Consider the following 16,492-nt stretch of genomic DNA (forward strand, 5'->3'; position numbering starts at 1 on the left):
AAGAAACACAGTGGGGAAAGAGGGGGAGAGCTATGGGAAAGATAAAAATATATGACACCACTATAGTCTATTATGAGAAAATATCCTCGTGCCACCATAAATAAACTCATAATGAAAAAAACATTAGCAAAATGCAGACTAGAACCTATATCCTTCCTTCTTCCCCTAATATTTATCAAGAAAATTTGAGAAAGCCTTATACTAAGTCTTTTTTAGCCCTCTCCCCAAAAAGAAACATATGTATACATATGTACATATATATATCACTTCAACTTGCATTTCAAGTCAGGATTATAATAAGTGTCAGCATGTATTGCGCCCGTGATGATTACCCCATATTATGACCTTTTTCAGGTCAAAAATTTACCAAGAAGAGTTTAGATGAGAATATCAATTTGTTCTGCTCGCGCTTCGCGCTCGGATTATTAATGTATGAAGATGACGAATTACCTATCCTTTTCATGATTTCGAAACATGCCGTTTGGGGGTCTGAATCTCAAGTTTTTCCGCTCGCGCTGCGCGCTCACATTACTGGTTATATTTAAAATCACACAAAAGTGCTTAGAATGTCCATTTTTTAGGTAGGAATGTCAAAATTTTATAGCTTGCGCTTTGCACTCGCATTATTTAATTGTTGAAATATGTATAGTCTTTATGCCTATCTGCAAACAGTCCTTAACAGGCAACTTTTCTATTAGGCCAGAATGTATATCAAAAAGTTCTGCTCGTGCTTCACGCTCGTGGTAATTACCTTATCATGCATCTTGTTTAGGACAACAAACATTGCACAGAATGTTCAATTTTCAGGACAAAATACATGAGATTTTCAAAATATATAGGGCTTATCAGATTATCACATATTTATGTTGTTTTAAGAATAAAGCTAAAAAGTGACTGTTAGGACCACCCCTTCAAAGAAATAATTAAAAATAATCTTTGACCGGCCGATCGGGGAAAATGTGGGTGAAATTTTTTTTCGCCCCCCCCCCCCCTATTGGCGAAAGCTGGATCCGCCCCTATCGATGGCAAAGTGTGGTTGAAATGTTTCGGTTTTAGATCGGTGTAAAGAGACATTCTAGTTCGCGCATTAATTGCCCTTGCATTATTTTGTTTAGTGATAATCATTTCATGTAAGTGAATTTTCACAAATTGGTTGGTCCCAGTGGAATTTTTAAAGCAAAATGCTAAAGAGAATGCTGTTAGAAAAAAATGAATGATGATTGGTTTTGACTGCCTAAGACAAATGATTTCTTTATAAAGATTTTGTACTTAATCATGACGATATTTTTCCTATAATTAGTGTAAATACGTTCATTTAAGATGATTGGAATTATCTTCATCAGTTAAAAGTATAGTTAATACTGAAGTTGATGTACAGATATTGTGATTTACTCTAAATTATTGTTTAAACTATATATGATATTATTTGGGGCTAACCTTGATTGGCATTCTGCTATAATATCATGATTATGTTAGTTTCAATTACCATTTTTTTTGTCATATGTGACGTAGTGACTTTTATTTCATGTACATTTGACATTAAAATTTTGTAATAAATTCACTTCATGTCCACCCCTCAAAAGTTTTTATTTGAATCAATAAAGTAAAATAAAACAAACGTAACAAGTATAATTTGATATAAAATCAATTTTCAGGGGAAAAAATCTATATTCACAGCTCAGTGATATACAAATATGAGAGCGGATTATGTCTCTCACTCACTATTTCTTTTGATTGCTATTGTTTGAAATATACAATATTTCACTTTTTTACAGATTTGACGATAGAGGCAAACTTGACTCAACCAACAAAATAGTTAAAAACAATGGTAATTCCAGTGAGGAATTAAAAAAATTGTTTCACATGACAATGAATTAAATGAAAGAATAAAAAATACATATTAAATACCAGCATACAAAAGAAACGGTGAGTGAGCAATGTTATCAGTCTCCTCATTTGCATACCAACCAGGATGTGCATATAACTGTCTTTGCATAATAAAGCGAAAAATTGAAAAAAAATAGGGAAAAAAGGTCATAACTTTAATTGCATCCGATTTTTATGAAATTTTCAGTGTTAAGCTTGTTGTTTTGTTTTGATTCAAATCAACTTTTTTCAGGGGTGGAATTGTCCTTTACATACTGGTTATGGTTTTGATATGATCCAATATCAATAATAGTTTTCATGAAACACTTAAAGTCTAAACGTAATGTAACTATAATGTAAGCCTATTACACTAATTTGTTACATGTTAAATATCTGTTAAAGTTGAATCCAAAGTTGCTTTGTATTGAATCAAACTGTATTTGTGATCGTAGAATTTTCTTATATATCTTTTCATTTCATTTCATTTATTTTCCATTTCCAACAATCATTAACATTTACAATAGTTTTGTTACATACATCTTGATATAATTATAATCAATAAAACAAAGAAACTTATTATGTATAATAATCAAGATAACAGGTCGGAAACGGAGGAGGCTGCTAAAAAGCGAAGCTTGTAGGATGCAGCCTCCTATAACACACGTATGAAGAATATAAACAAAACATAAACCCAACATAGTAGACATTTGAACTTAAATCTATCTGAATGAATAATTTAAAAGAAATAAAAAGAAATAGAAAATGAGAGAAAATAGCAAGATCAGTGGTCTCCAGATTCTTGCCCCAACACTCAAGGCGAATTTACATAACAGGAAAACGAAAAATATCATATTTCACAGCTCGTAGTGCTGAGTATATATGAAAAATATAATGTATGAGTGATGAAGAGTTAAAAAAAACTAACGAGTATCTTGGAGAAACTTTTTCAACTTAAATTTAAAAGAATTTAGGCTTGGGGAATCTTTGATAGTATTATCAAGAGTGCCCCAAAGTCGAGGGCCTTCGAAAGTGAAGATGGATTTGGCAAGAATTGTCCGGGGTAGAGGAAAATGAAATTCCTCGGATTGACGTGTAGGGTATTTATGAATAGTTTTGTTTTTATTAAACGAAGAATCAAAGATTGATGGTAGCATATTATTATTTAATTGATACATAAATTGACCCAAGTTATATTGATATAATGTTTTTACTTTTAAGATTTTATTGTCAATAAACAATTGGTCTGTGTGGGATCTCCAGGACATATCAAAAATAACGCGCAATGCCTTTTTCTGTAAAAGTAATATTCGTTCTAGATATGATGTATGTGTATTTCCCCAGACAATTATCCCGTAGTTTAGATAGGGTAAAATTAATGTTGAATAAAGCATTTTTAGGGAGGAAGTTGGAAGAAAAAACTTGACCTTATTTATAACACCAATATTGCGTGAAATTGTACGGCATATAAAATCAATGTGTGTTTTCCAAGATAAATTGTTGTCTACTATCAGACCTAAAAATTTTGTTGTAGTGACCACTTCAATGTCAGCGTTGTCCAATTTAATATCGTATGGTAATTTATCTAAAGAATTGCTGAAAAGCATACATTTCGTTTTTTGTACATTGATTGACAATTTATTAGATCTTATCCATTGTACTAGCTTCTCCAGTTCAATGTTCAATATATTGACTAAAATATCGGGATTAGGATGAGAATAAAGTACATTTGAATCATCTGCAAAAAGAATATAAGATAACATTGTCGAAGAATTGTGAATGTCATTTACATAGATCGAAAATAAAAGTGGGCCCAGTATGCTGCCTTGAGGAACACCCCAATTAACCTTTAGTAGAGAAGAATTGTGTTCATTTATGTGAACAAACTGTTTACGGTTTATTAGGTAATTCCTGAACCACTCCAAGGCCTTTCCACGGATTCCGTAATTTTCAAGTTTGTATAGTAGTATTTCATTATTTATAGTGTCAAAGGCCTTGGAGAGGTCCAGAAAAACACCTACTGTATGTTCAAAGTTGTCAATAGCTTTTGTGATTTTTTCAACAAATGAAAGAGTGGCATGAGAAGTACTATGCTTTTGGCGGAATCCAAATTGAAAGTCAGAAATTATGTTATATTTATTCAAAAATTCTAATAGTCTTGTATATATCACTCTTTCTAGAATCTTTGATAGAGTAGGCAATAAAGATATCGGTCTATAGTTACATACATTATTCTTATCTCCTTTTTTGTACACAGGTATTACCTTAGATATTTTCATATTGTCAGGAACGACGCCATTGATTAAGGATAGATTAAATATGTGTACTAAAGGATCAACAATATATTCTATGACATTTTTTAATAAAATATTATCAATACCATCATGACCACAACTCTTTTTGTTTTTTAAATTATTCACTGTATCTATTATTTCATTCCTATGTACTGGTAATAGAAAAAGAGAATTAGGATTTGGTCGGTGAGTGAAATCGGTAAATTTCTTTTGTGTTAATGGTATATTGTCGGCTAGATTTTTTCCGATCTGTGAAAAATATTGATTGAATATGTCAGCTATCCGCGCAGAATCATGAATTTCGATATCATTGTGTTTTATTGTTCTTATGTTCGATTTTACGCTATACTTATTCAAGGCATTGTTTATAGTTTGCCATGTTTTTCTTATATCATGCTTGAAATGAATTAATTGGTTTGTGAAGTATTTTCGTTTTTCGCTGCGCAAAATTTTTGTGAGGGTATTTTTATACATGGTGTATTTGCGATGCGACTTCTCTGAACGATTTATTTTGTCGGCATAGTATAAATTGTTTTTACGATTTATTGACCGTAATATTGATTTCGATATCCAAGGAAGTCTTGGACTCTTTTTATAATTGTAGCATTTAATGACTAGTGGTACGTGTCTATCTAAGTGTGTGGTTAAATTTTTAATGAATATATTATATGCAGTATTGGTATCTTGCGAACCGAACACCTCAGACCAGTCGGTGTCTTCTAGACCTTCTTTCAACCTCGCTATATTATTTGGCGTTACGTTTCGGAACTTATGCTGCGGGGAATGATTTTTTGTTAAACTAAACGGGACTCTTGAAAATATCGGAAAATGGTCTGAGATATCAGATAAAATAATTCCCGACTCGGGTAAAGGAGTAACATTACAAAAAATATTATCAATAAGAGTTGCAGATTGGTTAGTAACCCGGGTTGGTTTTGTAATTAAAGGTAAAAAAGATGAGGATATCATTATGTCCAAAAATTCTTGTGAGGCATTATGGTTAGTATTAGATATATCTATGTTGAAATCTCCTGCTATATAACAATCTTTATTTATAAAAACTGGATTTTGTAGAAAATCTTGTAAGTATTCTAAAAAAATATGTGTGTTGGAGTTGGGAGGTCTATAAAATACCGCTATAATAATGTTTTTAGATTTTTGGATTTGAATTTCAATAACGATAGATTCAGCAAATTCATTCATACAATTAAGATCTGTATGTATGAAATATTCTAATTTGTCATTAATATAGAAACCCACCCCTCCTCCTCTCCTATTAGCTCTATTATTTTCTACAAATGTATAACCAGGAAGTGAGTATAGAGTATTAGATTCCTGAGATAACCATGTCTCGGTTAACGCGATTACAGACAAATTCGTTTGTGGAGATGTATCAGTTAAAAGACGTAAATTATCGAAGTTGCAGCTCAGGCTCCTTATATTCATGTGCATGATTGAAAATGTATTCGCTGACTTTTCCGGAGATTTAAATTGATTTATGGTAAAGTAATTTGAACTGTGATAATTATTGTCATTATTATCGTTTAAGTCTACAGCTAAATTCATTTCCTTGGATACAAGGTTTTCAAAATACGGCAGGTTGCAATTTTTCTGTTGGGTTTCAGTATTCGGCCTAAACAAATGGTATAACTAATCATCATTCAACATTGCAAAAGGTTGATTTTCAATGACCGGGAATTTTGTGAGAATAACACGAAATGAAAAACAGCGCTTCCTGTGGGGACCATGGATACCGCTTGCACGTGAGTGTAGACGAGGCAAAGACCTGGAGAGAAGAAGAATTCGATGAAGAAAAACTGGTTACGCACAAAGAGAACAAGAAAAAATCTACAAACAAACAAGGATTCAACAGGTTAACATTTACATATATACAATGTCTACTGAATGTTAACATTTGCGTTCTTAACAGACGCATAACGAACATGGGTGAGCTCCCATAGATAATAACGAAGATGGGAAGCCTCCCTATAACAATACTTAAAGTGGCATAGTCATTGATGCAAACAATTCAGGGCAGACTTCCCAGTAAAGTAAATGGAGGTGAAAAGAGTCAATGTTCGAATTTTACAACAATATTCTTAATCTAAAATCAAAGTGGTACATCGTCTACTTAATTTCGCATTTGGTGTATGTACAAATTATTCATCTTGCTTAAATTAGCAACACTCTGAATAAAAATGCTTTACAGGTTTATGACAAATGCAAACTTTATAGAAAAAAATAATTTATTCAAACTCAATTTAACATTGAATTAGCTTCTTTTTCCCCTGTAAGGATGTGAATTACAAAAAACTCCTGCTGATTAACCCTTTTTTCATTGATTAATAAAATTATTTAAACAAGCCTTAATAATAAAACATCTAAGATTTTATGGTTTTATTTTCCATTATCCTCTAAACTGCAATTTGTCATTATCATAATTATTCATAAATATGAAACAAGAACATTGCATATTAGAGCAGGTCAATGATGAACTGAGCAGTTTAAATAAAGGTCAAGCTACTCCAAGCAATTGAAACCCGTTATTCATGCCACTAGACCTTTTTTAATCAGAGAAAAGGCACTGAAACATAGGTAAAAGAAAAAAAAACTCCTTTACACTTGGCCTCGCAAACCTTTCAAGGACTTAAAAAATAGACATGCAAGTGTCATGCGAATACATTATAAACATGTATATATACACCTATATACAAATGAGTGTGCCTTATATTTTTTTTCCTGATTTTATATATGATGTAAACAAAATTATATAACATGAAAAAAAGAATTGAATGAAATCTGTGTATCTCAACTCTCTCGATACCGTCATATAGCATTTTTTAAATGCGTTTTCTATATATGTCAAACATATCCTTGTTGATGGAATAACAAAAAATAATGGACTCATGTCCGAGACATTAAACCTCTACATCAGATTTTGTAGAATCGTTTAAAATGTCTATATTTTTTGCTACAAATGCAAGAGGAATGCAATACGCAAATAACAGCACCAGCTTTTTCCATTTTTTTTCATTTGAGGAAAGGCACTCCAACATAAAAAAAAATCATTTACTTACAGTTGACCTCAACGACATTTCATGGAAATAGAAGACCAAAATATTGACACGCAAAATATTATGCATGCATTTTATCAGATACAATTTAACAAGTGAGTATTCCTTATTTGGAATTATTAGTTGCATTAAGAGAAGAAAAGAGATTATTTATGCATGCGTTTGGAGCTGTTAGACGAAATCATACCCCATTATCTATACAAATACAAGTATGGGAATTAAGACCTAAATAATTCTTTTGTAATTTTATATCTATATGTAAAGAGATTATGTCAAGTGATTTGTTCCTCCTCAATCAATGAAATCCTTTCTATATCTTTTCAACACTTCTTTCTAAAAATGACTTGATATCAAAACAACTGTAATTAAACATTTTTTTTTGTCATCATTTTTTTTTTCATTCCATCCAAGACTTGCTGTCATACTTTTATAATACTTTGGTTCAGCTTTGAGTTTTCTAATCAGTTATTGTAAACATCTTTTAACATTTTCTTTCCTTCTTTTACATAAATTAAAAAGAGAAAAGAAAACCTACAAGAAATTGAAGGTCTTTCAATCGAAAAAACAAAAACAAACAAACAAATAAAGGACCTTCTTCTCACTCCGTCATCTTTCTATCATTTCTTTCTAACATGATCTGTCGGTTGAATACTATTGATTATTTGCTCCCAAAAAAGAAAAGTAACTAAACCAATGCAACCATTTTACTACACATATACAGGTAATGATTTAATGATTATATTTTTAAAGAAAAGAAGAAACGTGAAGGACTTTCCATTTGGAGAATCTAAAAGTATTCTCATTCTGTTTCATTCCATTCTGCCCTTTCTTCATTTAAATCTTCCAATCACTTCCTTTTAAACATTTCCTATCCAACGGTGATTGCAACAACGTTTTATATATATGTACACTGGAACCACATTCTATAATATTCATTAAAATGTTCGTGATACAAAGGTAAAGGACATTCAGTTAAAAAATGTATTTTTGAATTCTATTTCAACTTATTCAATCCTTCTTAACCTTTCTATTGCTTGTTTTTTTTATAAGGACATGCTGCCAAATTCAATTATTTGATTCAAAACTAATTTTGATGCCAATTTTTCACTTTTTAATTATTTTTTGTTCACCCTACTTCCGTAAAAAAATTCATAAAAAAGTGAGAGGCATTTTCAAATTGAATAAAAAAATATATATATATTCATCATTCTGTTACATAATTTCATCGTTGTTCAACATTCCTTTCTAATGGCTTGTTGTTAGATGCTTATTATCATTTGTTCTCATTGTAAATACACAAGTCAAACGATGTTAAAGATTTTTCATAGTATTTGATCATTAAATAAAATATTAAATATCGAATTAAATCGAATTAAAAAATTAAATATCGAAACTAAAATTGTCGTAAGTTCGTAATCTAGTGTTCTATTCGTGTGTCATGGTAGAATTTTCTTATATCCAAACTAAAATTGTCGTAAATTCGTATTCTAGTGTTTTGTCATTATTAAAATTGCAGGCCTTCTGTTTTAAGTGATATGCTTCTGAGAAACTGAGTGAAGGTATTATTCAGCTGTATTTTAGTTCTTGATCACACTTTGTTTAGTTTGAACTAATTATCTGCAGTATTTCATTTTGACTGTATATCAAACAGTTAAATTGAGCAACATAATTTACAACATGTGCAAGATCAGACTAATCTTTGTCTTCATCAGTAGAACGATTACCATGGTTATGTTCATGAAAGAAAATGGAATGGAAAGAAAGCAAAGGAAAATTATGAAATTTGATACTTCAAAATCTTTCAAAAAATTGAATTGTATTTTCAGTTCTAAAAAGTCCTCGCTCGCTTTGCTCGCTCGCAATTGTTGAGGAATCTTGCCAATACGCCAATGAATGTTCTCTCCCTAAATTTTAGCACATCACATATACGTCAATGACTACTTATATCTCCAGGAGATACTGGGGCTCAACGGAACAGTTTTAAAAGAAAACCCTGAGACTATAAAGTCTCAATCAATTCACCTCAAACTGCATTTTCGATCACGGAATACTACGGTTAAGCAAAATATCAGCACTTCATTATTCTAAAATATCATCGTTAATTTCAACCTGGACATCGCGTTTTTCGCATTCATCGCACTTCCCTCGTTCTTTCTGAGTCTCAATCGTACAAGTTTAATAAAAACACATCCCGATTTGTTTTGTTTGGTACTACAGATGGTATAATTATATTACAATATTTCATGTGAATAGAAAATGTCAAAATCCTGGTTATGATGAAAGGGATAAGAATGCGAGAAAATGAAGAAATAAAGAACTTTAGAGAAAAATGCCATTGACATGATTCTGATTCCATTTTAGTTGACCCCCCCCCCTCCCCTCCTCCTCAAGTCCTCCTCCCCCGTAAGTAAACATTTTTGACTATTTTAGCACAGCCGTTCTACCTATATTACGGAGACAAAATATCTTCATAACATATCAGGAAAAAATAATAATCCATTTTGGAAAATATTTTTTCCATGCTGTTTTTTTTTTATATTTAAGAAATCGGAAAATAAAAGTTGGTTAGGGCAACCTTTATGCAAAAACAGTAAAATGCAAATGGATGGAAGTCTGTTTATTTCAAACAGTGGCAAGATAAGGGGACGAGCTTTATTATGATTTATTAGATCAAAAAGGAAATATACATTTAACCCAATGTGAATCAAAGTTTGATTTCAAGGTTGATTTTTTACAATTTTTTTTAATATGTCAGGCTCTATGATATACGTTTAATCAATCGAAACTTCAAAACCCTAAGTCATAGAATATGTGAGCCAATTGTTATGCCACTTATTTCTTCTATTATGCATAATAAAAAGGGATGTAAAAATATATACAAACCACTGATAGGAAATCAAGATTTTGCCAAAACTATTGCAAGAAAATGGGGAAAGAATTCAAATCTTATAGATCACACCATAATCCCTTTTCTTTGACGGGATGATTTTCAGAATCACAATGGACATAAGGCCATAGAAAATTTCAAATGCAAAGTTTTCAATAGGATTGTGTTTTTAAATGATATTCTATAACTGGAGATCACCAATACTAAGTGCTGTATATTTTGTAATACTATAAAGGGGAACAAACGAACACTGTTTTTACTTTTGTATGTTTAGTAGAGATATATGGGCAAAGTAGAGTCGTGGATACCATCTCCTTTGTTTACTATTAATTTTACTCCACAGAATATATTGTTTGGATACATATAAAAGCGAAATGACGTTCTGAATTGTATCATTACATTAGTAAAACAAGTTTTTCTCTTTGAGGCTGAACATGACTATATACATGAATTTAAAAAAATAGAAAGTCGGTTAAAACATATTAATTAGAGGAATTTTACATTTATGATTTGAATTGGAAGGGGGAAAGAATTAATGTGAAATGGACTATGCTGAAGCATTTTGTTTGCATGATTCATATAATTATTTACTTCTGTAAACTTGCAATTTTTCTTCTAATGTAAATAAAATTGCCCAGTGGGACAAAACTACGGAGGAAAAAGAATTTATGACAATAAGGTCCGGTCACTTTGTATGCAGTAAATGTGCCCTATTAGTATTAGGCCTTTATCAAAATCTTCTGCTGATTTTTTTTTGTTCTTTGTTCTTGTTTCTTTTTTCTTATTATTATTATTGTTGTTGTTGTTCTTCTTCTTCTCTCTCCAGAGAGATCGCTAATAGTTTAGTAAGTTTAGTTTAATTTAGTTTGTCGCAACGCTTACCACTACATCTAAAATACTATTTTTTCAACAAAGAGCGATTCCTCTTAATCAGTATCATTAGATCATATTCATTCTCCCCTGCACCAGGAAAATACGATCCGATTGGTTGCCCGGGATTGGTTGTATTTCTGACATAAGGTGTTCGTTATTAATATAGCGTGGGCGTAAAATAATCACCCCCTTTTGTGGGCATGCGCAGTCCAATGTCACACTCAATTTAGATCTGGAATCTGATATCATCTCACATTATAAAACCTTCACAACAAATTTGCATCCATCCAAAGGGAGGTTGGAAGCAACATCTTCCTAAACTTTAATCTATTTCGGCAAATTAAACGTAGCCTACGTATTACAATATTGTGAAAGATAAAATTCTTATTTTTTTAACATAATATTATACATCAGATAGTCACAAAATTGCATTTCGTTTCGAACTTAACTAACGAAATATAAATTCCACCATTCATTTCAGAGTGCCAGTTCATCGTTTCAAACATGGGAATACATTTCGTAAGTCGTTACCATATCTTTATATTGATCACCTTTCATCATGCTTCGATTGGACATTCCATGGAAACCCACACCGAATTGAAACCGAAGCAAGTGGAGATGGAAAAGAATGTGAGTCTTGCAGAGGAATCCTACTCAACGGTATATGATTATGAAGTCGGCCTAACAGATGCTGCATTCACACAGACACAGGATACTGATGACAGGTTTGGCGGAAAAGATGTCTCCAGTCCTGATGGCTCTACTACCGAAGGACAAACTCGAGTCAACGGCAGTGCACCTGACCACGTTGAGCAAACCTGCGATCGATGGGTATGGAATCCTATAAGATGGCGGTTAGCAGAATGCGTCCAGATAGTAATATCTGTGTTTGGCATCACTGGTAATATTTTGGTCATTACAGTCCTAGCGAAACGTAACAGCACCTTGCGTTCGATGGACACCCTAGTTGCAACACTTGCGGTTGCTGATCTCTTCAGCTCAGTATTTATTTTCCCGATTCCAACCAGTAAGTTCTTGCCTAACACTATATTTGGTGTACTCTACTGCAAACTGATCGATTCCCTGTTTTTTTTATTTGTTGGTCTCACCACATCTTCATATATCCTGATGGCGATCGGCATTGAACGATACTTAGCCATATCATCTCCATTCAAGCATATTCTTATCTTCACTTCCAGAAACACCAAGATTCTCATTTGCTCTGTATGGCTTTTTGCCGGTGTTTTGTCCAACCTCTTCGTACCTTTCGTATTTGTCCTTACCCCAGAGTGCACATGTCTCCACCACGTAGTTCCGAGTCTCATTCTGTCAGTTGGAATATACAATTACACCGTGACAGTGTTGATTCCTGTTTCCTCTCTGGTCATCGTGCAAACCCTGACGGCATACTCCCTTCACACACAACGGTTGATCACCAAAAAAGCACAGATCCAGAAGAATGCCAAACCATCTTTTCACGTAGTCGCCCGCAACAGAATCATCAAGCTGATGTTAGTCGTTGTCGGTATCTACATCATCTGTTTCTTTCCAAACCAGACAGCGTTAGTCTTGCTTAATGTGGGTTTGCTGCCTATCTCCTTCATCTGGAGCCCTCTAAGTTCTGGTTTGATTAACCTGATGTTCCTGAATTCCTGTATCAACCCAATCATCTATACCATCAGGTATCCACCTTTCCGTGATGCTGTCAAGGATCTACTGTGCGGTATCACCTCATCCTCACAAAACGCTCCGCTCTTTGGTCAAAAGTCCGAGCAGTCAACTAAAGGGCAAGTGAATGGAGAATCGCATGATGTTTGAACAGAGCGGGCATGATGCTGATACCGCAGCGAGAGAAACCAATCAACCAAGCAATGCAATTCTCGGTGGAGTCAGTACCACATGCATTCAATTTTTGAACAGTTTTGTGCTGAAAATATTAAATTTCAGGATAATACATTTCGGATACGCTTTCCTTGATTATTTTAATGTGAGCCGGCAAAGGCGTTGTGTACACTAAAGCGCCCTCTCCCAAGTGCAACAAAGGCATCCGACAATATATATAATAATGATGGTGAAAATGAAGATAATTTATGTAAAGAAATGTCGAATGATGACTGCATTAATGACGATTTTAACATGAATGAAATGAGTGTTTTACAAGAATTGAAAAACTCAGCGCCAGGTAAGGATGATATTCATTCGATTATGTTAAAAAAAAAAAAACTTACCCCAAATAGCGCTTGATTTTATATTAGATCTGTACAACGACATATTGAAAACTTTACATTTCCCTTGTCAGTGGTACAAAGTTGTTCAAATACCTATTTTGAAACCTGGAAAGGTTCCTAGTTTAGCGTCATCCTATCTAGACCTATTTCTTTATTATCAACCCTGTTTAAAGTTATGGAGAAAATGATTAAAAACCGTCTGAATCGGTTTTTGATAATAAGAAAACGTTAAACCCACTTCAATCAGGATTCCGCAAATATCAGTGTCAAAGATCATTTAGTCAGGCTTGAAACAGATGTTCATTTAGCATTGAAGGAGGAAAAATACACCGTGGCAGTTTTTTTGAGACCTGGAAAAGGCATTTGATTCGTTATGGAAAGGAAAAAAAATAAAAAAATATTCAATGTTGGATATTAGTGGAAAATTATTTTTCTTTATTAGAGTTTTTTAAGAAATAGATATTGTAACGTGAAAGTTAATAATAGTATGTCAGAAAAGTATGTATAAGACCACGGAATCCCGCAAGGGAGCTCATTAAGTCCTGTCATTTTTACATTGGCGTTTGTCGCGCCATCCTGTGTCGTTTTATGATCATCGTATAATTAGAAAAAAAGGATATGCTAACGGCCGAGATGAAATCTACATGTATCGTTCTAGAAAGAATTGGAATTGTGTGGAATGGTTATTTACATGTATATACTGATGGATCCAAACTGGAAAAATTTAGCACGGGGGCAGCATTTTATGTTCCTCAATATAAAATAAATAAGTATTACAAGTTATCCAATGTAAGTATCATTAAAGAGGAACTCATGGGCCATTTTAATGGCACTTGAATGGTTAGACTGTTTTGATAAATCATGTTCAGTTGTAATTCTTTGCGACTCTTTGTCAGCACTGAATATGATTGATTCATATTTCATAAAATGCATTATTGTTTAGGAAATTTTATTTAGAATTCATAAACTCTGTTTGAAAGATATTGTGTTAATTTTGAATGGATTCCCTAACATTTTGATGTTAACAGCAATGAGACCGTTGATAAAGCGACCAAGAAAGGAGCGGTGAAAAATTCTGTAGACAACGTTTTACCAAACACTAAAAACGAACTTACATGCTCACGCGTGACATTTTATTAAGGTTTCTGGCAAGCAGATTGGAATGCTTCTAGAAATGGTAGATTTTTATATGCTATTCATGATAATGTTTTAAGCAGGCATATAGAAATTTTTTTTTTCTCGGAAAGAGGAATGCCTCCTTCATCAAATTACGGTAGGTAAGAGCAAATCAAACTATTATATGTTTCAAATTAAACAGCACTCTGTTGAGGTGTGTAAAGTATTTGCGACTATTAAACATTATGTTTTATTTTGTTCAAAATATGAAAAAGAGAGACGAATTATGTTTCATAAACTTAAGATGAATGACCCGAATCTTAAACAATCATTAATTAATCCCGATTATACAGGGGAACTACTAATTTTATATATGCCACTAACCGTTTTGACAGTTAGGGTGGGTTTTTTTTCTTTCTTTTTTTTCCAAACACATAACATGAAAGGATTTATAATTCTAATTAATAAAAAACAAAGAAAAAAAAAGAATAAGAAGGACGAGAAATATTAGAAGAGAGGGGGGAATATATTTAGAAAGATATTAATAAAAAATATATACACAGTTGATAATAAAAACAGTACACCATCCAATTTTGTCCTTACAATGTACAATCATTTATCACATGCGTTATTTACAATTATGTAATTTCATATTTGAATTGTTTTTTGACGAAGGTTTTATAAAAAGTCGTTTATAGTACTAGCCGTCAGGTTAGCTGGTGTGCCCTTTTCCACGAACAATCATTTAGCCCGCGCGATATTCAATTTGTATATTTGTATTAAAGTGTTTTCCACGAAGATGTTCAATTTGTAGGACATACTAATACAATAGGTGGATGGGTGACTAATCTATATCAATATGTCATATAATCGTCACCAACGGTTTGACGTCGTATAGATGTTTTCCTTTGCCGACGACGTCCTACTTACGAAAGCGACTGGCGCGTATAATCTGGAGAGATTGAAGAGCGCCATCATATTCAACAACAACTATCCGCTCAAAACTTCAGATACACATGCATGAAAACAAAGAGTTTACTTTTATTTCTCAAGGGATAATTCACATTTCACATGCACATGGGTTACTTCACAGGAGGGGGTGCGAAAGAGAATTTAGTGGAAAAAGAGGGGGAGAGTTATTGGAAAGTTGAAAATACAAATCACAACTAGTCTATTGTGAAAAAATGTCCTCGTGCCATATATCATAACTCATAATAATTCAATTTATCAAGGGACTATTCACATTTCATATGGACATGGGTGACTTCACAGGAGCGGGGGGGGGGGTGAGCAACAGTAATAATTAAGAGGAAAGAAAAATTAAAAATTAGTGGAAAAAGAGGGGGAGAGTTATTGGAAAGATAAAACACCACTAGTCTATTATGACAAAGATGTCTTCGAGCCATCACAAATAAACTCATAATTAAAAACATTGGCAAAATGCTATGTTTGCCAAATTGAGAAAAGAGTTACCTTCATTTACCACAATTATGTCGGCTTTAAAACTTTATTATGAAATGGAAAAATATATTTATGAAACAAATTTCAGAGCAAATAAGTTCAGAAAGAAATGGTTTCGTTTCAGAAACTTTTTAGAACAAGCTGGCAATCTGTCACATAAACAAACATAACCAGTGTTTATTTCGAAGACATATGTATCAGATCTCTTATTTTTCTTGCCGAATTTGCTTTGGCTGTGACAACTTATTGATTTTATATAACTCAGTTTGACTACATGTCCCGGAGGGGCCACCTACATTGACGAGTGGATACCATGCGCGACCAAAAAAACACGTAAAAAGGATGTCTTTTTTTACGATAGGACACGTTACGTACGTAACGTGATAAGGGTGTCAAAAACACAAAAATAATGAAAAAAGGGTATCTATTTCGCTAGGAAAAATTACGTGTTTAGGGTCGAATTTGCGGGGATGATAAAACAAAATTAAAATGTTTTATAAAGGATCTCCTTTTTGCCCCAACACTTCGTGTTTAGAGTCCGATTTGCGCGAGGTGTAGAAGATGGGGTCGTACTAAACCAAATAAGGTAAAGCCGACGACCGAAGGACCCGTAACAATAAAACATTCCTGTACTTGTTTAGGGGTTCATTTCAGGGAATATTTGCCAAGAGTATATCGTTTTGTTTCCAATACTTG

At 32.9% G+C, this 16,492-nt stretch overlaps 1 protein-coding gene across 1 annotated transcript; it reads left to right on the top strand.

Moving 5' to 3' along the window:
- The first annotated feature begins 11,570 nt into the window (after nt 1–11,570).
- Nucleotides 11,571–12,809, top strand: LOC121409668 (galanin receptor 2a-like). The gene has a single exon (XM_041601577.1). The coding sequence runs from the start codon at nt 11,571–11,573 to the stop codon at nt 12,807–12,809; it is 1,239 nt and encodes a 412-aa protein (XP_041457511.1).
- Nucleotides 12,810–16,492: the final 3,683 nt, after the last annotated feature.

Source organism: Lytechinus variegatus, chromosome 2, assembly GCF_018143015.1.
Source record: "Lytechinus variegatus isolate NC3 chromosome 2, Lvar_3.0, whole genome shotgun sequence".
Lineage (NCBI taxonomy): Eukaryota > Metazoa > Echinodermata > Echinoidea > Temnopleuroida > Toxopneustidae > Lytechinus > Lytechinus variegatus.